This window comes from Ornithorhynchus anatinus, chromosome 8 (genome assembly GCF_004115215.2).
Source record: "Ornithorhynchus anatinus isolate Pmale09 chromosome 8, mOrnAna1.pri.v4, whole genome shotgun sequence".
Lineage (NCBI taxonomy): Eukaryota > Metazoa > Chordata > Mammalia > Monotremata > Ornithorhynchidae > Ornithorhynchus > Ornithorhynchus anatinus.
The window spans coordinates 8,950,256-8,976,097 of record NC_041735.1 but is presented as its reverse complement, the minus strand read 5'-3'; the positions used below and the strand labels follow the sequence as shown (position 1 = coordinate 8,976,097).

At 45.8% G+C, this 25,842-nt stretch overlaps 2 protein-coding genes across 2 annotated transcripts; one reads left to right on the top strand and one right to left on the bottom strand.

The window, feature by feature from the left end:
• Window positions 1–1,682: 1,682 nt before the first annotated feature.
• Window positions 1,683–4,447, bottom strand: MOCS3 (molybdenum cofactor synthesis 3). Its single transcript, XM_029070049.2, has one exon. It carries the CDS (start codon window positions 4,285–4,287, stop codon window positions 2,887–2,889), a length of 1,401 nt encoding a protein of 466 aa, XP_028925882.1. The 5' UTR covers window positions 4,288–4,447; the 3' UTR covers window positions 1,683–2,886.
• Window positions 4,448–4,607: 160 nt separating this feature from the next.
• Window positions 4,608–25,335, top strand: DPM1 (dolichyl-phosphate mannosyltransferase subunit 1, catalytic). The gene is made up of 9 exons (XM_029070727.2): window positions 4,608–4,772; window positions 9,615–9,714; window positions 12,290–12,323; window positions 13,777–13,853; window positions 13,954–13,979; window positions 15,777–15,872; window positions 17,956–18,024; window positions 23,927–24,041; window positions 24,975–25,335. Exons 1-9 carry the CDS (start codon window positions 4,627–4,629, stop codon window positions 25,077–25,079), a joined length of 768 nt encoding a protein of 255 aa, XP_028926560.1. The 5' UTR covers window positions 4,608–4,626; the 3' UTR covers window positions 25,080–25,335.
• The last annotated feature ends 507 nt before the right edge of the window (window positions 25,336–25,842 follow it).

Here is a 25,842-nt window from a genome sequence, read left to right as displayed (position 1 = left end):
TTATTATTACCCACACTCATCTCCACACCTAGGTCAGGAATGGGATTCAATCAATAGTACTTACTGAGCTCTTAATGTGTGCAGACACATTTGGGAGAGTACAGTAAAACTGGTAGGGACAATCTCTGCCCTCAAGGAGCTTACGCACTCAGTCGTATCGATTGAGCGCTTTCTGTGGGCAGAGCACTGTACTGAACGGGCTCAGAGCTTACAGTCTAAAGGGATCCGGGAGGAGATTCTGTATGAGCTTGGAGTTTCATTCAGTTGTATTTATTGAGCATTTATTGGGTGCAGAGCACTGTACTAAGCGCTTGAGTTGGGGGGGAAGGGGCTATCAGCTGACCAAGACCATAGTCTTGCTAAAATTCACTTCATTGCACACTTGTCCGAAATTTTTAAGGTCCTGGGGGTGTTCTAGACTACAGGGATCTCAGCCCCTTTGAGCTGCTGCCTAGAGGCTCTAGAGGGACAGGAAGCTTGGCAACCTGCAGAGGTAATAAGGTGATAACTGGTAAATCCTTACTATGTGTTGAGCACTCAAACATTCAATGGTACTGAGCGCTTACTGTGTGCAAATCACTGTATTAAGAGCTTGGGAGAGTACGATGTGACAATACCCAGACAAGTTCCCGGGCCCACAGTGAACTGAGTCTAGATCACTGAACTAAGCGCTGAAATAGGTATAAAATAAATAGGCCGAACATCATCTCTTGGCCCACACAGGCGTCACCAGGCCAAACAGTGTTTGTAGAAGCTGCAGTAGGGGTTCACACCGAAGAAACTATAAAGCCCCGGTCCCGACTTAGAGTGAACTGTGATGATGTTAACCAATTCAATCTACGGACCCCAAGACTCACATCGCACAGTTCCTCTGCCATAAGGCAGGATGAAGTGATAGCAACATACTCCATCTGGCAGAACTGGCCCCAAACTAAGGCATTTCTCCGAGAGCCTGGTCCCTCTCCCACCCCCTCCCATTACCCAGACCCAATGGCTTCAGGTGTTCAAGTCACGGAATTCGGCAGGCCGAGCGAGGCTGGACAGTGACTGGACTCACCCTGGATAGACGAGCGTCCAGAACCATGGTGTTACAGGCCAGGGGAGGGGCAGCTGAAAACTAGGTCACCCTAGCAAGACTGGAATGGTGAAGAGCATAAAAGACCAAATATCCCCTCTATCAATAAATGGTATTTATTGAATGGCTACTGTGTACAGAGCACTGAATTACGCGTGTGGAAAACTGCAAGAGTTGCTAAACCCGATCTCTGCCCACCAGTTTACAGTCTAGAGGGTGAGACAGACATTAAAATACATTACAGATAGGGGAAAATATAGGTACCTGAGTGGTGTGGGGCTGGGGGTGAGGTGACTATCAAGTACGTATAGGTGATGCAGAAGGTCCTCCCTTTTCCTCTGCTCCCCCTCCCCGTGTATATATGTACATATTTATAATTACAATGCTGTGTATTAATGAGGTGTGTATATACATCCATCTATAATTCTATTTATTTATAATGATGCTACTGATGCCTGTTTACTAGTTTTGATGTCTCCCCCCACTTCCAGACTGTGAGCTCGTTGTGGGCAGGGAATGTTTGTGTCACTGAACTGTGATCTCCCAAGGGCTTAATACAACACTCTGCACTCAGTAAGCGCTCAATAAATACAATCGACTAAGTGAATGAATAGGGGAAGTGAGGGCTGACGGGGCCGGAGATGCGAATTGAGTGGAAATGACGTGGCGATGTGACTTTAGGATGGCTTTGAAGACGGGGAGAGCGGTGGACTGTGCGATATGAAAGGAGAGGGAGTTCCGGGCCAAGTGGGGTCGGGCAGTGAGATAAATTGAGATTCTGGTACAAGGAGGAGGTGGGAAGCATAGGGTTGGGTCATAGCAGATCAGTGAAGTAAGGGCGGGTAATGACGTGATTGATTGGTTTAAATTGGCGTGTTTTCTTCCGAGCTCCCCTCCCCCCCTTTCTGTTCTCCCCTTGTTTGAAACTTGGGCTTTTTAAGTCCATCTCTGCACTGTCGACCCACAGCGGGTGGCTCCCTGAGGCTGTGTTTAATAGGCCGTACTCGATCCGGATCTGAAGCGGGGCCCTGAGGTAAAGTCCTTCATAGCAATCGTGGAACAATGATCAGTTAACTAAAGTGATTTCATTAAATTCAAGTGAGCGATAATGGTACCCGAAAGAGAAAGGTCACCTACTACAGCAGTGACAAAGGGCAGGGTTGGGGGCGGGGCACGGCCCCAGAAAAGGGTGGTGGATTTCCTCCACCGGCGCCGCCGCCGCCTCACACCTGGGTGGGTCTCGAGGCCGCCGCTGAAGAGGTCCGAGGCAGCTCGCGGCCCTCCCGAAGGTCCTCCTTGTCCTTCCGGCCCACCGCCGGAACGCCTGGGGACGGAGCGCCTTGAAGACCTGGGCCTAAACGGGCGGTCCCGCTTTCGGCGGTCGGCCGGGGCTCTCCGCGAGTGGTCTGACTGGACCCCTTTCCCGGTTGGTCCCCTGACTTTTGCGGGTTTCCGGCCGCCGCCGGCGACCTCGTGCCGACCCTCACGGGAGAACTCCCCGATCTCCCCCCGGCTCCCCTCCGCCGCCCCTGGGGCCAGAGCGGGGTCCAAGAAGGCGTGGACTCGGGGCGCTTTTTAGGCGCCAGGGCGCGGCCCTTGACGGGGCGGCGAGTGCGCCCAAGGAGACCAGACCGCGGCTCTTTCGTCGATCGACGTGGGAGGGAGGGAGGGAGGGAGGGAGGGCGGCTCTCCGCCCTCCCGCCCCGCAGGATCCCGGCGCGGGAGAGGACGAGGGCGGCGTCCCCGGAAGGGGACGGCGCCGGCCGGGGCCCGGGGTGGGTCCTCGGGGGCTCCCGGCCGTCCGGCGTCCCTCAGTACCTGGGGAAGGTGGGGTCGACGGAGGCGGCCCAGGCCATGAGCCCCCCGGCGATGTCCTTGACGACGAGGGGCCGCAGGCCGGGGGCGTCGCAGTCCCTCAGGATCCCGACGGCCTTCTGCGAGTCGTTGCCCAGCTTGCAGACCACGTAGACGGGGAAGGGGGTCCCGGGGGGCAGGCGGGCCCGGCCGCGGCCGACGGCCTGGGCCAGGGCGGCCAGGGCGGCCTCGTCGCCGCGCTCCAGCCGGGCCAGGGGCACGGGCAGGGCGTGGGGCAGGCGGCAGATGTCCACCTCGGCGGGGGGCCGCACGTCCAGCAGCAGGTGCGGCTCTCCGCGGTCCAGCAGGCTGCGGTAGGCGTCGGGGGCCAGGCGGTGTCGGGGCTCCAGCAGGCGCAGGCCCGGGCCGCGGCGGTCGTGGGGGGCGGCCCCGCCGCAGAAGGCCCCGTAGTCCGGCAGGAGGGCGGCGGCCGGCCGGTCCCCGCAGGCCGGGCAGTCGGGCCGGCGGCCCTTCAGCCGGACGCAGCGGAACTGCCCGGCGGGGCCGCCGCCCAGCGCGTCGAAGAGCAGCAGGCGACCGCTGTAGGCGGGCTCCAGCCCGGCGGCGATCTTCAGCACCTCCAGGGCCTGCAGGCAGCCCAGCACCCCGGGCACGGCGCCCAGCACCCCGCCGTCGGCGCAGCTGGTGACCGTGTGGGCGGGCGGCGGGCGCGGGAAGGCGCAGCGGTAGCAGGGCCCGCCGGCGTGGTGGAAGACGGCCAGCTGGCCCTCCAGCCGCAGCGCGCTGGCCGACACCAGCGGCCGGCCGCTCAGCACGCAGGCGTCGCTGACCAGGTAGCGGGTGGGCGCGTTGTCGGAGCAGTCGGCCACCAGGTCGTAGCGCCGCACCAGGTCCGGCGCCGAGGCGGGGGTGAGCGCCCGCGCGTAGGGCACCACCTCCACGGAAGAGTTGAGGCGGCGCAGCGCGGCGGCGGCCGAGTGGACCTTGGGCTGCCCGGCCCGGGCCTCGCCGTGCAGGACCTGGCGGGCCAGGTTGCTCGGCTCCACCACGGCGGGGTCCAGCAGGCCCAGCCGCCCCACGCCCGCCGCCGCCAGGTACTGGGCCAGCGGGCAGCCCAGCCCGCCGCAGCCCACCACCAGCACGGACGAGCCGGCCAGGCGCAGCTGCCCGCGGACGCCCAGCTCCGGCAGGACCAGCTGCCGGCTGTAGCGCAGGATCTCCGCCGCCGTCAGGGCGCTGCGGGCCGGCAGCGGACCCAGCTCCTCCTCCTCCTCCTCCGCCGCCGCCGCCGCCGCCCGCCCCTTCTCCGCCGCCTCCAGCCGGCGCCGCAGCTCGCTCACCTCCTCCTCGCGGCGCTCCAGCTCGGCCCGCAGGGCCGCCACGTCCTCCGCCGCCATGCCGCCCTCCGCCCCGCGCCCTCCGCCGGAAGCCGCCCTTCGCCTCGGACCGCACCAACGGGCCGCCACCGCGGGGGGACGACGACGACGGAGAAGCGAACGGGGACGGAAACCGCTCTTCCGCCCCCGAGCCCCTTCACGAGCAGCCTTCCCCGTCGCCTCTGTCCAGGCGCTGGGATCCCGGCCCCGTTCTTCGGCGGAAAAGAGAATCGTAGAGGCGGCCGACCCCCTCCCCCTTTTTGGTCTGGGGTTGGTACGGCCCGCCTCGTCCCTCCCCCCCTCCCTCCCTCGCTCCGCGGCTCGCGCCCTTCCGCTTCCGGTGGGGCTCGCGCTTCCGCCATGGCGTCCCGCGATGGCGCTGGGCGCGGCGCCGGGAGGCCGCGGCCCGGCCGGGCGGACAAATACTCGGTCCTCCTTCCCACTTACAACGAGCGGGAGAATTTACCCCTCATCGTCTGGCTTCTGGTCAAGAGCTTCGGGGCGAGGTACCGCCGCCCCTCCCCCTCCCGGTCCTCTTCCCCCCCCCCCCGTCCTCTTCCCCCCCCCCTCCCCCGGCCGGTCCTTCCTTCCTTCATTCAGTAGTTATTTATTGAGCGCTTACTAGGTGCAGAGCACTGGACTAAGCGCTTGGAATGGACAGATCGGTAACAATAATAATAATGTTGGTATTTGTTAAGCGCTGTCTATGTGCAGAGCACTGTTCTAAGCGCTGAGGTGGAAACAGGGTCATCAAGTTGTCCCACGTGATGATGTTGGTATTTATTAAGCGCTTATTATGTGCGGAGCACTGTTCTAAGCGCTGAGGTGGATACAGGGTCCATCAGGTTGTCCCACGTGATAATGTTGGTATTTATTAAGCGCTGACTATGTGCGGAGCACTGTTCTAAGCGCTGAGGTGGATACGGGGTCATCAGGTTGTCCCACGTGATAATGTTGGTATTTGTTAAGCGCTTCCTATGTGCAGAGCACTGTTCTAAGCGCTGGGGGAGATCCAGGGTCATCAGGTGGTCCCACGTGAGGCTCATAGTCTTCATCCCCATTTTACAGATGAGGTAACTGAGGCCCAGAGAAGTGTAGTGACTTGCCCACAGTCACCCAGCTGACAAGGGGCAGAGCCGGGATCCGAACCCATGACCTCTGACTCCCAAGCCCGGGCTCTTGCCTCTGAGCCGCGCTGCTTTTATTTGCTGTTGTTTTAATGAGATGTTCTTCCCCTTGGTTCTATTTATTGCCACTGTTTTTGTCTGTCTCCCCCGATTATTCATTCATTCAATAGTATTTATTGAGCGCTTACTATGTGCGGAGCACTGGACTAAGCGCTTGGAATGGACAAATCGGCAACAGATAGAGACAGTCCCTGCCCTTTGACGGGCTTACGGTCTAATCGACTCTATTTATTGACTCTATTTATTGACTCTATTGCCATTGCTCTTGTCTGTCTCCCCCGATTAGACTGTTCTCCGCACATAGTGAGCGCTTAACAAATACCAATATTATTATTATTACACTGTGCAGAGCACTGGTCTAAGCGCCGGGGGAGATAGTCATGGTCTAAATCCCCATTTTACAGATGAGGGAACTGAGGCCCAGAGAAGTGAAGTGACTTGCCCAAGGCTGCGCGGCAGACAAGTAGCAGAGCCGGGATTCGAACCCATGACCTCCGACTCCCAAGCCCGGGCTCGTTCCACTGAGCCACGCTGTTTCGCGGAAGGTCATCAGGTCGTCCCACTTGGGCCTCATGGTCTTCATCCCCCTTTTACAGATGAGGGAACTGAGGCATGGAGGGTAATGGTGGCATTGGTTAAGCGCGTAGTATGTGCCAAACACTGTTCTAAGCGCTGGAGAGGATACAAGGTCATCACGATGTCCCACGTGGGGCTCCCAGTTTTAATCCCCATTCTACAGATGAGGGAACTGAGGCATGGAGGATAATGATGGCATTTGTTAAGCGTTTACTATGTGCCAAGCACTGTTCTAAGTGCTGGAGAGAATACAAGGTCATCAGGTTGTCCCACGTGAGGCTCACAGTCTTCATCCCCATTTTACAGATAAGGGAATTGAGGCACGGAGAATAATGATGGCTTTTGTTAAGCACTTATTAGGTGCCAAGCACTGTTCTAAGCGCTGGGATAGAGACAGGGTCATCACAGATAGGGGAACAGTCTTCATCTCCCTTTTACAGTGGAGGTAACTGAGACCCAGTGAAGTGACTTGTCCAAAGTCACTCAGCTAACAGGTGGCAGAGCCAGGATTAGAACCCATGACCTCTGACTCCCAAGCCCGAGCTCTTGCCACTATGCCATGCTGCTTTTTTGAGCGCTTACTGTGTGCAGAGCACTGTGCCCCTTGCCCTAAGTTCCTCCCAAACAACTTTCCCTCCTCCCCTTGATGGTGGGGCAAGTGGTATCCCTCTTTTTTTTTTAGGTTGCCGGGGCTCAGCGGCTCCAGCTTCTAGGGCCTTCTAAACAGAAATCCACCCGTGGTGTTTATTGAGCTGTGGAGAGAGCTCTTTACTAAGCACTTGGAAGAATTGGTAAACAAGTTCCTTGCCCTCAAGGAGTTTACAAAATAAAGATCCATTTCGGTTAGATTGTTTTCAAAAGCTCGTGCTTTACTTCCAGAAGGAATGCCAAAACTAAGCCTTGTGATTTTTTCCTTTTTTTAAAAGGTATTTTTTAACGTGCTTCCCACACACCACCAAAGTCAGCAAAATTTGTTGTGGGAATATAATTTGGCCAAATTGTAGTGGGCTTTGTCATCCACCGTTGAGCAATAACTATTGGCAAAGCTTTTTACTAAGCCCTTGGGGGATTTTAGAAGTATAAGATGTGATCCCTACTCTTTGAGGAAGTCTATTAGAGATACAAGAAGCCATAAAGGATGAAAATAAAATCACCAAAAGGGAAAAATGATAATACATATGGGGTTGGGGAAATAATATGTAGATAAACAGAATGTGGCCCTCTACCAGGTGCTTGAGAGCTTTCAATACAAATGGAGGATGTGATTTTTCCCTCAAGGAGCTAAGTACAAAAGAGTAGGAGGGGAATGGCGTGACTGGGGGAAGGTGGGAGGGTTTCTTAGAGTGTTTCCTTCCCGAAGGAGGTGGGCTTTAAAAAAGGGCTTTGGAAGAAGGAAGAAGCTTGACAAAACTGAATGGGAGGAGAAAGATGTGGAGTGGAATTAGAGGCAGAAAAGTCAAGAGTGAGAGACTGTTAGGTGGTTAAGATTGACCAAAATTAGGTTCGCTCTCCCTATTCTAAATATTTCACATTTAAGAGCATCTTTCTCCCCCCAAATTTTTGCCTGGTTTGAGAAGAATCTCTTTAAAGAAATTATATGGAAATGATCTTTTAGCAAAAAAAAAAAAAAAAAAACCTGCTTCCAGGGAAACCTTACTACCATTTGATTTAATTCTTACAACTTTTTTTAAAAGAAAAACTGGCTTCTAATCTTGGCTCCGCCACTTGCCTGCTATGACTAGGGACAAGTCATTTAACGTCTCTGTGCCTCATTTTCCTCATCTGCAAAATTGGGTTTCACTTATTCAGTCGTATTTATTGAGTGTTGGCCATGTGCAAAGCACTGTACCAAGTGCTTGGGAGAGAACAGTGGAACAGTGATAATAATAATGATGTTGGTATTTGTTAAGTGCTTACTATGTGCAGAACACTGTTCTAAGCGCCGGGGTAGATACAGGGTAATCACGTTGTCCCACGTGAAGTTAAGTGACTTGCCCACGGTCACACAGCTAAGTGGCAGGACCGGGATTCAAACCCATGACTTCTGACTCCCAAGCCCGTGTTCTTTCCACTGAGCCACGCTGCTTCCCTAATAATAAACAATAAACAGAAACATCCCTTGCCCACAACAAGCTTGCGGTCTAGAGAGGGAGACAGGCAATGTATTATACTCTCACACGGCAAGTGCTCAGCGTGGCTCAGTGGAAAGAGCCTGGGCTTCGGAGTCAGAGGTCATGGGTTTGACTCCCGGCTCTGCCACTTGTCAGCTGTGTGACCGTGGGCAAGTCACTTCACTTCTCTGTGCCTCAGTTCCCTCATCTGTAAAATGGGGATTAACTGTGAGCCTCACGTGGGACAACCCGATTACCCTGTATCTACCCCAGCACTTAACAGTGCTCTGCACATAATAAGCGCTTAACAAATACCAACATTATTATTATTATTATCATAAAAACGATTGCGTGAATGAATTCGTATAAATAAATTACAGATTTAATTAATAGTGGAAAGAGCATGGGTCTGAGAGTCAGCAGACCTGGGTTCGAACCCTGGATTCTCACTTGTCAGCTGTGTGACCTTGGGCAAGTCACTTAACCTCTCTGTTTCTCAGTGTCCTCATCTGTCCAGTGGGAGACAGAGCGGCTCTCAGGGTCTATCTCTGGGGGGGAACGGGCTTCACTCGGCGTGCTGGGCACCAAGGCTGGGCATGAGGGAGTCCTGCTCCCCTCCCGTTGCTTTTCCGCCGAGGGAATTCAGGAGTTCCGTGCTCGTTAACGGTCAGGGAACGTATCTGTTCATTCTGTTGTACTGTACTCTCCCAAGCGCTAAGTACGGTGGTTTGCACGTAGTAAGTGCACGATAAAACCCATTGATTGAATGAAAGGGGATTAGATATATAGCTTAGTGTAGCTTAAATAGTATAGCTATAGCTTAAATAGATTTGAAATGTTTAATGGCCCCTCACGTCCTCTCACCAACCCAACTTTTCCTCTTTCAAAAGAAGGTAAATAGAACAGCATACATGAGTTTAGAAACATTCTGATGCATTTTCAAAATTAAAATTTTAATGCCTATTTTGAGAAATTTACACCGGATAGTTGTATTGATGCTGGCTTGGAATCCAGTTACATGCCAATTCTTTCCTTTATCTATCTCTTTCTCCCAACGGGATCCTCCAATTTAAACAAGTTCTGCCACAATTGATTGTTCTATCATTTTTTCCAATTCTTTTTTTTTTGTGAGCATGTCATCCATAATTTAATTTTCATAGCTCGTAGGTTAATAGGCCATCTTTACATCTGAGACCTTCTTGAATGAAGTTTTGCCTCTTTACCGTTCCTCAGATGAGATAATTCAGTGAGTGCTATTTGTTGAAGAAACAAAATATTTGTATTTTATTTTCTATAAAGTAATTGCAGCTTGAGCAGTGAGTGAAATGGGCCGTTATTCAATTTTACTTGTTCAGTATCTGCACTCTGATTTGTACTTGACTAGTTCAGATTTTTTTTTCATCTCAAAGGAAATGATGCCTTCCATAATTGTCGTTATGCCATTTTTAAGTTATTTTTCCCAATTTAATTTCAGTGGCCACAACTATGAGATTATAATCATTGATGATGGAAGTCCAGATGGGACGCGGGAAGTTGCAGAACAGTTGGAAAAGATCTATGGGTCAGAGAAAATCGTGAGTTATGTTGAATTCTCTATATTCGTCCTCAGTACTGCATTTCACTTGTTCTGAGGGAAGGTCAGGTACCTGGAATTGAGTGTGTTTAGGCGCCAGGACTGTCCCGGTGATGTCTAAAAGCCCGTCCGTGTGGGATCCATTTTTCGTTGGTGATTCAGGATGTATTTAGAGAAATTAAAATATCCTGATGGGTTTTAAGATGAGCATAATGCTGAGTACATTCAGTGATGAGTTCCAAAATTAACTACTATTCAGTGTAGTTAACTAGGTTCAGTGTGTACTCAATTTTTGCATTCAGCTCTTTCATGCTCTCATAGGCCCTACTACGTTTTATCCACGTTGTTCTTCCCGCTGCTTCCCCCCGTAGATCGTGAACTCTTTGAGGGGAAGAAACGTGTTTTGCTTCTGATGTATTCTTCAGTATATTTTATTACTTGCCTCCCCCTTTAGTCTCTCTCTAAGCTCCCTGTGGGCAGGAAACCTCTTCTACTTACTCTTTTGTATCGGGACTCCCAAGGACTCAGTACGGTGTTACAGTAAGCACTCAATAGATACTTGATTGATTATTTTCTTCTCCTTTACTGTTGGCAGGCACTCAGTAAGTCCTGTCGATCAATGACGTGAATCACAAACTTTTACCTGAAACGAGTGCATTTTTATGGTCCAGTTTACAAACAGTCTTTACTGTCCTGAGGGTTCCTCCTTTCACTGCAGTCCCTGCCCCTAATCGTGTCTTTCTCTGCCACCAGCTTTCTCTTGCCCAGTAGTGACTCTACTACTCTTCTCTTCTCAGTGGCTCTTGGCTCACTGGCTCTGGCCACCCGACTCCTCCTTTCTCTTTCCCACTAGCCTGCCTATGTTTTTTTTTCCTCTTCCCCCTTGACTTATTCCCATTCTGGCTTCTTTCATGAACCAGTCCTCCTTGCTTTTCTTGCTGGGGAACTGTTTCTGAGATTCAGTGATTAATTTGAAGGTCTGATGATGGATGGGAAGAGCCTCGACTGAAGCAATGACAGGTTACACTCAACTAGGTCTGGAATGATTATATTTGCTCTTTATTTTTCCAGTCATGAAAATGAAACGTTGATAACTAGCAGCTTTCAAAGGCAACTACTATAATTCTACGTGAATGATATCCTGGACAATATAGAATAAAAACTCTGGTAAATCATAAGCACCCAAACTGGGAGTTTATTGGATTTACAAATTCATGTTAGAAAAAATGATTATAATATTTCAGCGCTTATTATGTGTCAAGCTCTATGCACTGAAGTAGATACAAGTTAATCAGGTCAATTAGAATAACTAATTAAAGGGGCAGGGGAAGCGATTTGGTGAGGAAAAACATTTTAAAATCATTTTTATCAGCATTACTTGGCTCAGAAGGTGCCCACAGCTGAAGTAACGGTGACCCAACTTTTTAACGCAATTAAATGGTGAATTTGGAAATTCTCCCCAGCATCCCAAATGAGAATCTTTAGGTTTTGCCTATGAAATTTGCCATTTGAATTTAGTTTCATATATCTCAAAAAATGACAGATGAGTTCAATGGAGATGAAATTGCAAAATTGGACCAACTTCAAATGGGAAAAGAAAATTGCATTGGGATGTACTTCACTTCACACAGTGGATAAAGAAACAAAATATTTTTCCCTCAACAAAAATATGGCCTTTATTTATTTTCATGTACACTATATAAAGGAGTTTCTTTTCCCTGTTTATTAATTTGAATTGGAGAAGACCCCAGGCTTGAATGTTTGCCCAGTTTTCCTTGAATTAGTCATTTCATGTTCTAAAGCAAACATTTTGGAAAAGAAACAGAGAAGAGAGAACTTCTTTGGGTGTGTTTTCATCATAAAATGATTACATAAACTCATAAAGCATCTCAAAAATCCAGAGAGAGTAATTGTAGTGTTCATGGCAGAAATCAGGATCGGATTTGTGGGAAAACTATCTTTAAAAAAGGAAGATGCTTCTTTCTTTTGGAGTACAGAAGCTGGGAAGCGGCGTGACCCTAGTGGAAATAGCCCGAAATAATCCCACAGTTACTCTCCCCGCTTTCAAAGCCTTATTGAAGGTACATCTCCTCCAAGAGGCTTCCCTGACAAAGCCCTCCTTTCCTCTTCTCCTACACCCTTTTGAGTCACCCTGAATTGCTTCCTTTATTCATCCCCTCCCAGCCCCAAAGCACTTATGTACATAGCTATAATTTATCTATACTAATGTCTCTCCGTAAGCCCATTGCAGGCAGGGAATGTGTCTGTTTATTGTTGTACTCTTCCAGGCACTTACTGTAGTGCTCTGCACACAGTAAATAAATACGATTGAGTGAATGAATGAATGAATGAATGAATGAATTCCCCTCATTCTTGATTACGGTCTTGAATGCCTTTATGTGCTTTCTGAGGCCTTCAATTTTTAATGAAAATTTTGGGGCATATGTCCAGAATCGTCTTTCTGCTCAAAAATCTTTCAGAGCTTTGGTCACATGGAAAAAAAAACCGTAATTAAAACTTAATACAAATATATTAACGAATGGATAAAATCAAATCTTTGTTTTGTAATCTTGCAGCTCCTAAGGCCCAGAGAAAAAAAGTTGGGACTAGGTAAGTTATTATTAAGTAAAACTTCTTAATCTTCACAACTGCTATTTTGATTAGAAGTCTCTAAATGTTTTAGAGTGGGTATTTTTAGCCACTTGGAGAAGCGACACAAGCTTTAATACATCAAGTGTGCGATTGTAATTTTCAGGTGGTCCTAATGGTTTTTAATAGAGCGGCAGGTCTGGAAAGGGAGAAATCTAATGCTATTATATTTCTTCTTTGTGTTGCTAATTTTCAGAATCTGCCGTCTTAAAATAAGCAAACTGGACTGGCTGCTCGAGAATATTGCTAGTATTGTACTCAGTGTGAATTTAGATTGCATTCAGTACAGCAGACGCCCCCAAAAAATGTTTGCTCTCTGTCATACAGGATTAGTTCAAGAACGGTCCTCAGACCTCACCACTGGTTTTCTTGCCTTGATTAAAGCATTTGACAACATCAGTAGTCCTAGATTCTCGCATCAACTAAGTAGATCTGGCTTCCCTAAGACCCATCCCACTTCACCAACAAGGTCTAGTTGGATTTTTTGTATTTTGGTAAGCCCTGCTCAGATTTGCCAAATGTGCCGTTACTGGAAGATGCATAAAGGGAGCTGGGGTATGGGTGTTGAACACCAAACTCTCAACAGCACCATTTGCTGCAAATATACCAACATAACTGGGGACACTTTTTGGGTGTGCGTGAGGTGTGGGACCCCCAAGGATAAAATTTTAATGTTTGATTATAGAGGAAAAGTAATTTTCTGTCTATCATTGTTGTGTAAAATATCAGTAAGCTATAGTGACCTAATTAATGGCTGGCTTAGGGTGACTTGGAGTATTATACTTTTTTCTGAGGCTCTTTAGTGCAATAATTAAGGCGTGTTTCAGGTTAGCCGTAGGTGCTTTTCCTTCCAGAGTATCTAGTAGTCTTTTTTAAGAGAACGATGGGAATTTGTGCACGTAGGTCACAGACAGCATGTTGCAACCTTGTAAACTGAGGATAATGCAGAAAAACAGAAATTATCAAAATTATGAGTCTGGAGGAAAAAAAATTCAAAACTGAAGTCACAGACTCCAGGCGAGGAAGAAGTCCTAGATAACTAAGCTTGTTTGGAGCATTAGTATCTCAAATTACTCATCTTCATTGATTTCAGCGGCAAATTTTAGCTCTTCAGTGGAAAGCTTGCCAAGGTTGTTGGTTGGCTATTAAAAGCTCAGCCATAAGTGTCGGAAGACAGCCACCAAGGAAAACTTCCCTTGGCTCTTCTCAGCCAGACCTCTCCCTGCCTTCTTACTCAGGGACCTGGGAAGACCCGTCCCTCACATAATGATATCATTTAGCTAGAGGATTGTTTTTTTTTAATAACGGCATATGATTTTCAGAATTTTTTTTTCTCCTATAATGGTCTGACTCAGTTTTCTAATAATCAATTTCTGATCATCCTGTAATGTAGTAACCTTTCTTCCGTTCCCAGGGACTGCGTATATTCATGGGATGCAACATGCCACCGGCAACTTCATCATTATTATGGATGCCGACCTATCACATCACGTAAGTCTTTTCATCTTTCCTCTGTTTTCCTTTCGAGGTATTTTAAATGAGGTCTACTGACTTACTGTTGTATTTTTGTTTTCTTATTTCCAAATTTCAGCCAAAATTCATTCCGGAATTCATTAGGTGGGTACCATTTTTAATACTTGGAAGGGCAATATTATAACTGTTGAAATGCACAGTTTTCCAATGTCAGGATTTCATGGGATAAAAATAATGTAAATTATACCAGAGCATCAGGGTACTTTTCTATCTAGTCAGCTGGATTCTCTTTTGGTTGAAAGACAAGGATTTCAGGGGAACACAGGTAGAAGCACATTCATTCAATAATATTTATTGAGTGCTTACTATGTGCAGAGCACTGTACTAAGTGCTTGGAATGTACAATTCGGCAAAAGATAGAGACAATCCCTGCCCAATGATGGGCTCACAGTCTAAACCAGGGAGACAGACAGCAAAGCAAACCAGAACAAAACAAGACATCATCAAGATAAATAGAATCAAGGAGATATACACCTCAGTAACAAAATAAATGGGGTAATAAATATCTACAAATGAGCACAGTGCTGAGGAGAGGAAAAGGGGGAGGAGCAGAGGATGGGAGGAGGAAGGGGAGCAGAGGGAAAGGGGGTGGGTGCTAAGTCTGGGAAGTCCTCCTGGAGGAGGTGAGCTCTCAGTAGGGCTTTGAAGAGGGGAAGAGAGTTTGGTGGATGTGAGGAGGTAGGACATGGCAATCTTCCCTCCATTCTAGTATGACATCTTCACCCCATACAGCTCCAAAGGTCTGAACTGAAATGCACTGTAAAATTGGGGAAAACTGAAGTAGATAAATTGTAAATAAGCAGTTAAAATGAAGTTGTGGTTATAAACATCTCGAGTCAGTACTGAAAATTTTATTTGGGTATGCTGTTGATAATAATAATTGTAGTATTTAAGTGCTTACTATGTGCCAATTGCTCTACTGAGTGCTGGGGTGGATACAAGCAAATCAGTTTGGACACAACCCCTGCCCATGTGGGGCTCTCAGTCTCAATCCCCATTTTACAGATGAGGTAACTGAGGCCCAGAGAAGTGAAGTGACTTGCCCAAGGTCACACAGCAGACGTGGTAGAGCCTGCATTAGGACCCACGAGCTTCTGACTCCCAGGTCTGTGCTCTATCCACTACGCCATGCTGTTTCTCCTATGAAGCTTGGGGTGGTCAGATTGTACTTGTACAGTTCCGGACTTTAATTCAGGAGTTAACTAAAAGGGTATCTCAGGTGGCTTCATTAGGTACCTAAATCCCACCTACTTTGCTTCTGGAAGGATGTCAGCCAGGCACTAGTTCCCCATGCGGAGAAGAAGACTGCACCCAGACCGATCCTGGCGTCTTCTTGCTATCAGTTGGGCTTTATAACATCAGAAAACGATTGATGTAAAGAAACATTCTCTGATGTTTAAAAGTTCAGGCTGGGTTGGTATAAACAAATCCAGCCGTGGAGCACATTGTGTTGCCACCCTGCCCTGACAGCAGAACTTTCTAGAATTGTTACAGGGTTCCTTTTTCTGCCCTTTGAGAACACTCTGGACTCTCACTCCATTTTAAGACTGCTTGACTGGAACTGTCCCATCTCTTTCGTGAGAAGGGCACCAAGAAAACTGGAAATTCAAGGAGAGTTTGGGAACCATTTCTTTTAGTTTATAAACAAGACCTAGGATCTTGATACGTGGTTATTATTTAACAAGCAAATTGAAAAATTACTTTTAAATGGAGATCGAAAAATTCTGTCTCCTTTTATTACATTGTTTCTCATTGTAAAGATACCGTATGGGCCTTGTCCACACACCATTGGATGTTTGAAAAATATCATTAGAAACAGTCTATTAAAGCAGTATCACAGTTGACTTTTCTTATGCATGAACTAATTTATATATCCTACAGAAAGCAAAAAGAAGGTAATTTTGACATTGTCTCCGGTACTCGCTATAAAGGAAATGGGGGTGTATATGGTTGGGATTTGAAAAGAAAAATAATCAGGTAAGTGGACTTCCTTTTGTGTTGTACATCATGTGGCTGTGGAAAAAAAATTGGAGTCTTAAATCAATCAGTGGCATTTATTGAATGGTTACCTTGGGCGGAGCCCTGTACTTAGCATTCAGGAGAGTAATAATGCTAATGATAATTATGTTTGTTAAGCACTTCGTGCCAAGCATTGTTCTGATCACTGGGGTAGGTACAGGATAATCAGGTTGGACACAGGTCCTGTCCCACATGGGGCACACAGTCTCAATCCCCATTTTGCAGATGAGGTAACTAAGGCACAGAGAAGTTAAGTGACTTGCCCAAGGCCACACAGCAGACAAGTAGCGGAGCCGGGATTAGAATCCATGACCGTTGACTCCCAAGCCTGTGCTCTTGCCACTAGGCCATATTGATGACAGAGTTGGTGGACACGTTCCCTGGCCACAAGAAGCTTAAGTGTGTCTCTGGGACCTCACTGTTGCAGTATCGATTCATTCAGTGATACTTGTTGGTTTGTCAGCTGAGGCAGAGCACTGTTCTAGGTGCTTAGGAGAGAGAGCCCAGTAGAAGAAAGAGATCTGATTCCTTGCTCTTGAGTTTACATTCTAGTGGAACAGATAGACATAAAGTGGGAGCCGGAAGGAAAGTGGAGGTTCAGCTGGTAAGAGCTCCAGAATGGAAACATAAATGGAGAATGTAAGTTGATATATAACTAAGTGGTAAGGGTGGCTGCTGTGTTGACATGACTGGATTTCAGTGGGACAAGGAGGGAGTGGGTAGGGAGGAAGTCTAGTATACAACCCATTCAGGGGTATTTGGGCAGGAATGGGAGCGAGGAAACGCGGTAACAGCTCGAAAGTGCAGCGGGAATCCAAAGAAGAGGAACTTGAGCAGTTTGAAAGCTGGGGGAAGATGGTAAGGGTGGGAAGATGGGTCTGAGCACGTGCTTCTGGTGGGGGGCAGGATGGGATCCAAAGCACCAGGAGAGAGGTGTTTAATTTTAAGAGCATTTGGGAAAGGGCTGGGAAAATGTAGAGAATGTGGATTTGGAGGCAGGAAAGAAAGAGTGGAGGAGGTGAGGATAGCCCTTCGGGCATTTTAGTGTCTGATGGTCTCTGTCATGCTAACTAAGTAGTTAGCTGACTCTCCATAGATTAGGGAGGGTTTCAGCAGGGAGTTAGAGGTCTGACGTAGTTGAGGAGGTTGTGGGCCTTGGAGTCAATGAGGCAGGTGTAGTACTGTCATTCTTTGGTAAATATTTTTTGACATTACAGAATCACTTTGCATTAATTGTGTAGTAATCTGGGTAGTCTGAAAGACTTTGGTTAATGAAAATATACCATATACCTTAGAAAGTTTCTATTACGATCAACACTGATGAAGTCAGTGTGGAATAATTTGCTTTACCTATGGTCCTGAGTAGTTTTTAGTCAGACCTAGGGTATATTATTGGTATTCCCGTATTAGGATACTTATGCTTAGAGACCAGGCATTTTACGCTAGTGGAGTACTTAGATTTCACTGACCTTTTTTCCTCCTTTTAAGTAAATACAAAGCTGAACTATTTAATGCAGTAATTTTTACTACTGCATTTTAAGTGAGAATACCCATGTGCTATCATTCTGCCAGAATGACTAAACCGGTTCTGATGTCTGGATCACTTTAATCTTTTCATTTATCTATTGTGGCAAATATAGACATAATAATTGTAGTATTTAAGTGCTTACTCTGGACTAAGCACTAGGGTCAAATCAATTAATCAGGTCGGACAGAGAACATGCGCCTCAACCACTAAATTGACATTTTCAGCCTACATCTTGTATACCACGGTTATGAGTAATGTTACTATTGCAACTTGTTAGGCCTTGAATAATAATAATGAGTGATGCTTGTGAAGAGGACTCCTACCCTAACAGTATACAGGTGAAATCTTGGTATGAGTTTATAAAATTTAAGAAGTGCTCAATATATCTTGAAGTAATCACCGTACTACATGTATGACAGTAGTGCTTTCGTGTCCTCTCACTGTATTATATGCCGCTTGCGTTACTGAGTTTTCACCTAAATTGTGACTAAAGAATTCACTTTTATTTGGCAGCCGTGGAGCCAACTTTATAACCCAAGTTCTGCTGAGACCCGGAGCATCAGATTTAACAGGAAGTTTCAGGTATGCGAGATTTATTTTACACTCTTCCGATTAATGAGGGGAGAAAGGTGTCTCTAGTCAATCTGTTGTCTTCCAGGAGTTGTCGTTCTGTTCTATAGGTATGCTACACTAAATACTGTTTGAGAGGATACACCAGATGGCCAAACATGTTATTAATAGTATTAGAAAATGTAAATGCTGATTAATTCACTTCCAGGACTAATTGTCTTGCACCAATTAGTAATTTGTGCATTACTTCTCCTTGGAGAATTGTAGTTAGCAGCAGCTGTTTAGCCGATGCTGTCTGAGCCTGACCAGATGAATGATATTGAACTGTCCCTCCCCGATGAACCAAGTTTGTGGAAAAACCCTGCTCTGATTATTTCGGTTGGGAAATCTTCATTTTGTTTAGACCTGCTAGCCAGAAGCCCCAATGGTAGCAGTATCCTTTTAGATAATACTTGGACACTACACACGTTTCTCTTTTTTTTTTTTTGGCTTTAGAAAAGTCATTTAACAAATTTTCACCATGGCTCTGTAAACTAGGGAAAAACAAAACCCTCATTTTCCTTTCCCTCAGAGATTTATTTTAAGCATTAATATTTGTTTAGTAGTAGCTCATAAATAATATTTGCTGGCACCATTATTGTGACCACCCCAACACTTTGGAGGCCACACTTTTTTGAAAAAGTCAGCTAATTATGATCAATGATTTAAGCCTAAATTCCTAGTCAGGTGAGAGTTTAATAGCTAAAACATGAAATATTCAGTGGGAACATGTACTGCTTTTATTCTTTCTTTTGTTAGTTATACTGCTCTGGTAGTATGCTTTGACCTAATTGGAGGACTAAACATAAACTGGTATGGCTTGCACAAACAAGGTGTCTATATAGTAAATGACTTCCTCAAATTTCATTTCTTGGCTAGAGTCTACAGTACAGGTGCAAAATATATTGCTCCTTGTGCAAGACTAAGATTGGATTTACATGAGGTAATTGAAAAATGAGTAGCAGTAAACAAATAAAAATTGTAAAATGACCTTTTAAGGTAAATGAAGCCACTAACTGATCAGTACTGAAAGAGGTCCCTGAAATAGAGATTTGGGAGGTCAGGACAAAATCAGCTCCTCCCTTTCCATCTCCTTGTGACTCCTGACAGTACAGAGAGCTGGCAACTTTAGGATCCCATCACCTTGTGTGGAGAATTAAAGGACTCTGGGGAGGAGCCAAATAGATACCACTAGCAACCTCCCCTCCACCGCGTACCATTTCCTGAACTAAAGGATCCTTCCAGGCCTCAGTAATTTGTATTCCACCAGAATCAGTCAGTGATATTTACTGAGAGGTTACTATGTGAGAGCACTGTTCTAAGCACTTGGGAGACTACAGTAAAACAGAGTTGGCCAAGACATTCCCTATCCACAGCGAGTTTACAGTCTAGAGAATCCAGGAAGCCATGGCCTCATCCTTTTCCCGCTGTCCCTTGGGAGTGGATTGGCAGTCCCTTTACTGGCAGGGACGGACTCATTTTTACCTCCCTCTAGTCTCTCCAGTTCTCCAAATAAATTATCAATCAAGTGTCTACATACTCACTGCTCCCTACCAGGACAGTTGGGAGGCTCAAGTGGTGAATATGGAAAAAGAGGAGGAGAAAGATGGAAAGAGACAATAACGATATTAAGTGTTTACTATGTGCCAAACACTGTATCAAAGCACAGGTTTGAGACACAAGATAATTAGGTCGGACACAGTCTTGTCCCATAAGAGGTTCAGAGTCTAAGAAGGAGGGAGAGCAGTTCTGTAAAATGGGGATTATACAGGTGAAAAAACTGGGCAGAGAGAAGTTAAATGATTTGCCCAAAGTCTCACAGCAGGCTAGTGGCAAAGCCAGGATTAGAACCCAGGTCCTGTGACTCCCAGACTTGGACACTTTCCACTGGGGGGATGTCAACATAGCAAGAGAGACAGAGAGCTAGGGAAAGAGGAGAGAAAGATCGAAAAGGGATATTAGAGAGGGGAAAAAACCACACAGCTGTTGGAAGATACATCCATAACCATGAAGTTTGCTGTTTACGACCAAAAACATCATATTCTTCCTCCAGTCCTCCTTTGGTGCCGGTAATGGGGATGGATCTGGGTTGGAAAGATCACTGGTGTGGCTTGATGCCGTAGTGCGAATGTTCTTAGGAGGTGGAGGAAGTGGACAGGGAAAGAAACAGAGAAGTAGAAGGGTGAAGGAGAAGAGTAGGAAACTGCACGAATCCTACAGAGGGACCCCTAGATAGGTACTCTTTCTTTTTTTTTTCATGGCATTTGTTAAGAGCTTCCTATGTGCCAGGCACTGTACTAAGCTCTGGAGTTAGATACAAGCTAATTAGGTTGGACACAATCCATGTGCCATACGGGGCTCACAGTCTTATTCCCTGTTTTACAGATGAGGTGACCGAGGCACGGAGAAGTGAAGTGACTTCCCCAAGGTCTCACAGCAGACAAGTGGTGGAGCCGGGATTAGAACCCAGGCTCGTGCTCGATCCACTAGGCCACACTGCTTCTAGTCCTTGTTTTTCCATTTGAAAAACAGTCACATTTTATGCAGGCTGCCTAGCTGATGACTTCCTGCCATGTTTTTAGTGTGTCAGGGCCAGGACACTATTCACCGAAGAGGCACTTACAGCAATCCCATGCCCAGACAGCAACTGCAGGCCCTGATGTGTCAATGGGCAATCTGGCAGTGGCCCTTTCGGCTAAATTATCAGCAAATCCACAGACCCGAAACGGAAAGACAAGGGAAATGGTACAAACCAAAAAGAATTATAAAGCTGAAGGCGTTAACAAGTGAAGAAACAGGGAATAGACCCAGAAGCAAAAGAAGTATATTAGCCCTGGGTTCTCTCAGTTTTTCCTACTGTACTTTTTTCTCAATTTTGAAAAGAAACAAGTCTATCGGAAAGAGTACGGAAATAGAAAAAGGTAAAAATATAGTTATGCTCTATAAAGAGAAGACCCAAAAGAAAAAAATGCAGTGATTTAACAAATGAGAGCACACCTCCTTCAAAGAGATGCATTGAATGGGAGGGTGTGACTGGGAGGGTATGATCCAGTCAATAAGGGGGTTTGGTTGAGGAAACAGCTTGCCAAAAAGAGGGTGCCGATTGTCACAAAGTGGTAAATGCTAAGGGCAGAGCTGGCAGTTAGAAGAGTTGGGGCAATTCTCATTTGGGGCTTTAGGAAAAAGGGGTGGAAGACAGGCAAAAATGCCCTTTGCTAGTTTTGGGCATTCTAGGAATGTGAGAGAAATGGGATAGTGTTGTATTTTTATACAGGTTTTACACACACTCTCAATTATTTTATTCAGCCCATTTTTCTGATACTCATACTACTACCTGTTGTATCCTTGCTCTTCCTCTTCCTTTCATTATTTGTATCTGACTTTTCCCCAGCTAGATTGTAAGGTCCTTGAAGGCAGGGGGTATATGTATTGCCTTTGGTTCATGCTCCCTAGCACAAAGGTTCAGCGTTTTGCAATCAGTGGCTGCTCAATAAATACAATCAGTACTCCTGTGATGGGGAGCTTCATTCTGAACAAATCCTGTGTTAATAAAAATTCTTAACACTATCACCCTCACAGTTTGTTTGAAGCCACATAGATGCTTTCAACTGTTTTTTTCCCAACATGTCTTTGCATTCTATCCAGATTGACAGCACTTTTCCTAATTCTCCAACAGCATTACATCTAATTTGTATAGTGAAAACATGAGTTATGGGAGAAGTTGACTACCGTTGATGGATGGATTGGTGAGAAATGAAGTGTTGTCCAGTGCAAAGAGTCAAAGAACCTGGGTTTTAATCCCGACTCTGCCACTTCTCTGCTATATGGCATTGGGCAAGTCACTTTACTTCTCTGGGCCTCAGGTGCTCCATCTGTAAAATGGAAATTCAGACTGTGAGCCCCTTGTGGGACATGGACTGTGTCCAACCTGATTAATTCGTATCTCTACCCCAGCACTTAGTATAGTGCCTGACACTTAGGAAGCACTTACCAAATATCATTTTTTGAAAAAGGGCATGTGCTTTTATTTATTAATAATAAAAACAATAATAATGGTATTTGTTAAGTGCTTTCTATGTGCCAGACACTGTACTAAGCACTGGGGTGGATACAAGCAAATCAGGTTGGACACAGTCCCTGTCCCACGTGGGGCTTACAGTCTCAATCCCCGTTTTACAGATGAGGAAACTGAAGCCCAGAAAAGTGAAGTGACTTGCCCACGGTCCCACAGCAGACAAGTGGGGAGCTGGGATTGGAACCCTTGACTTTCTGACTCCCAGGCCCTTGCTCTATCCACTGTGCCATGCTGCAGAGCGTGAGAGAGAGAGAGAGAGAGTGTGTGTGTATGTGTATACACAGAGAAGGGGCCAGTAATGTGGGTGGGTCAGTAGCAAATTTTGGCAAGCTTTCCTTTTGTGGACATTTCTCAATGATTTTCATCACCATTAGGACCTCAAGTATCCAACCCCCACACCTCCAAGTGTTTTGTACTGTCTTTGCCAAAATCTGGAAATAATCAATGGTATTGAGTGCTTACTATGTGCAGAGCACTGTACTAAGTGCTTGGGAGAGTATAATACAACAGAATCAGCAGACACTTTCCTTGCCTATAATGAGCTTACATGGGATAAACTGTCACTGAGCTTTGAGAATCATACTTCTTTTCTTCATGCCCTTAGTATTCTCAGAGGTGGCATGGGGAGATTTTTAGGTGCCTGAGACAGAAGTAGATCCCTAGTTACGGATGTCTCGAAAGTCAATGCGAATGAGTCAAAAAAGTGATTATTTTTAAAAAATAATCACACCTCTCTACCCCTGCTTTTTTAAGCTTTCCAAGAGTTCCTTCAAGCATTGTCTGTTCTTGTACATTCACCGTATTCTCAACTCTGCCGCTCCTTTTCAGGAAAATTTCATACCCACTTTGTTTTTCTTCCTTAAGATTTAGTTTCTCTGTAGAAGAAGTCTTTAAAAAACACAAGTCTTTTCCAAAATGCTCAAGGAAGAATAATCATTTACCTTTTTTTTAATCAATCAAGGCTAAAAATGTCAATAATAAACTTTTAAAATATACTTATGCAATAGATTTTTTAAATTGGCAGATAAAATGACATACCCAGGAGCAGATGATTTCTCTATTGTAACCATTGTGAGTGCTCTGAAAGAAAAGTACCCAATATGAGAAATATTGGGCCTCCTTCAGCACTAATTAATTTTCTAACACATGTTGTAGGATCTGTCTGACTTAATGACAGATCTATAGAAAAAAACTTTACAGTAATTGTGTTATTTGTTAACTGCTTACTATATGGCAGACCCTGTATGAAGGACAGGGGTAGTGTCATCTGTGTGACTTTGGGCAAGTCACTTCCCTTCTCTGTGCCTCAGTTACCTCATCTGTAAAATGGGAATTAAGACTGTGGTCCACGTGGGACAACCTGATAACCTTGAATCTCTCCTAGCGCTTAGAACAGTTCTTGGCACATAGTAAGCACTTAATAAATACCATATTATTATTATTTTTATTACTACTACTAGATAACCAGACCCCCACATAGGGCTCTCAATCTAAGTAGGCAGGAGCGGGTATTGAATTCCCATTTTATAGGTGAGGGAATTTAGGCACAGGGTAGTTAGGCGATTAGCACCAGGCCACATAGCAGGTAAGTGGTGGAACTGGGATAAAAATTCAGGTCCTCTGACTCCCAGGGCTGTGCTTTTTCCACTAGACCATTCTGCTTCCCCAAAGTGTCTGTAATTTTTTCAATTGTACAACTTTGTAGAGAGATTTCCAACTGAACAAATGAACATAAGAGAAACTCCAAAATTAGGAACATAGGAGAATGAAATATAAAATCAGTGTGTGTCTGTTTCCCAGGTTATATCGAAAAGAAGTTCTACAGAAATTAATGGAAAAATGTGTTTCCAAAGGATACGTCTTCCAAATGGAGATGATTGTTCGAGCTAGACAATTGGATTACACCATTGGAGAGGTAGAGTGCTAGCTATGTTAAAAATACATGTTGATTTTAAAGTAATCCCGTCAGAAGCATTTGTTGAGCGTTAGTTATGTGCAGAGTACTGTAATGACTGCTTGGGAGGATACGACGACATGATCCCTAGCCTCCTTTAATGCTACTTCTAAATGCTGCCCAATATCACATTGGGCTGAATAAACCTTTTCTATAGTAAAAATCAGAGGTTGTAGCATCAGTGATCTAAGTGATTACCCACTATCAGCCACTCTGTGCTCCAAAATCCTGGGGCCCTGGCCCAAGCCTGTTTGGGTTTTAAAGACGGGGAGGGTGCGGTTCTTCCTTAAGCTCGCTTAGGTATCAGAGGGCCCAGAACCAACAACATTGTTACGTAGAGCAGAAACTGTACTTCTGAAGCCGTAGTTGTAGCCGGTTGAGAGTTGTGCCGGATCGCTCTCGGGTTCAGGTCTCCGCTGGGTAGATTGGTGTCGAGGATTCTGGGTCCGTCCGTCTATCCCAAGTCTGTCGCCTGTCCCTGAGACCAAACCTGGCAGAATATATATCCGACTCTTACCCTCGGGCCACTTCGGGAGTGACTCAGGAGCCCTTTTTGGATGCCAGGCTGGCCTTGCGTATATTTGAAATCGAACCACTTGGTGAAATGGAGCTCGAAACCTAAGAAAATAAATATATACTCTTAAGGTCATTTTAGGTTTGCTACGTGTTTATTTAATCTAATTTTGTGTTTTCAAATCCTTGGTCAACTTTAGTAAATCTGTCGAAACCGAAAGAAAATCCACACTTTGGGCTTCTGACATAGGGGTATTAACGTAGGTCGAAGCCACTAAAATAAGGGAGCTATCATGGCGGTTTTTGTCGAGTTCTCGTTAATTATTTTGCGCTCTGTGTTAAACCCTAATTTCTTCCAGTAATTGTAGTTTTTTTCAATAGGTTCCTATATCCTTTGTGGACCGCGTGTATGGCGAATCCAAGCTGGGAGGAAACGAAATAGTCTCCTTTTTGAAAGGACTGTTGACTCTCTTTGCCACTACATAAAAGAACGTATTCATTTATATTGAAAATATCATATTCATTTCAGTGTAAACCAAAAACAAAAGAACCCGATTGCTGATTTTTTAAATGCTACTTTTAGAACATAAACATTAAAGTAAGGTAAGTTTATGTAAAATTTTTCTTCTGGTGAAATTCCACTGTGTATTCCAAATCCCTGTAGAAAAGAATGAAAATCATAGATGACTTTTACTATGTTAAGATTTATAAATAAATCTATACTATTTTTGTATAATTTTTAGCCTATTAGTTTAAGAATGCAGATTTTTTTTGTTTGGGAAATTTTGAAATAGTTGAAGAATAGCAGCTTTTATCTGTATTTGCCTAGCATTTAAATCCAAGAGAAATATAATGTACAGGAGAGTGCCCGAAAGAGCCTGAGGCAAGCCCTTGCTTGGGCCTGGCTGGCCTGCCCTCCTCCATCCTGTTTTGGTGGTCTTAACAGGGAGGGGGTGGGATGGGGTGGAGAAAGGGGCAGGGGCCCCAATCCTGGGTGAGAATGGCAGCCGCCATGCTGAGCTTCTCACAGTTCTTGTTTTGGGGGTGGGGGGCGGGAAAGGACAAGGGCATGGAAATCCCCTTGCGCTTCCTGGCATGACATGTTCAAATAGCCCCAGGCGGCTGCGCATGCGTGCCGTTCTCCTCTCATCCCAAGAAGTGTAATTGACCTTAAATTTCTGAGTCAGTCAACATGCCTATCCAAATCGGTATTTCTTGAAAACAAGAAGAAATTTGATGTTTGTAAATA

Bases quoted from the DNA above. Each gene is read 5' to 3' on its own strand.
- MOCS3 (XM_029070049.2), bottom strand. From the start codon at position 4,287: ATGGCGGCGGAGGACGTGGCGGCCCTGCGGGCCGAGCTGGAGCGCCGC.
- DPM1 (XM_029070727.2), top strand. From the start codon at position 4,627: ATGGCGTCCCGCGATGGCGCTGGGCGCGGCGCCGGGAGGCCGCGGCCC. The intron at 15,873-17,955 runs GTAAGTGGACTT...TTTATTTGGCAG, and splicing joins TTGAAAAGAAAAATAATCAG to CCGTGGAGCCAACTTTATAA. The intron at 18,025-23,926 runs GTATGCGAGATT...TCTGTTTCCCAG, and splicing joins GATTTAACAGGAAGTTTCAG to GTTATATCGAAAAGAAGTTC.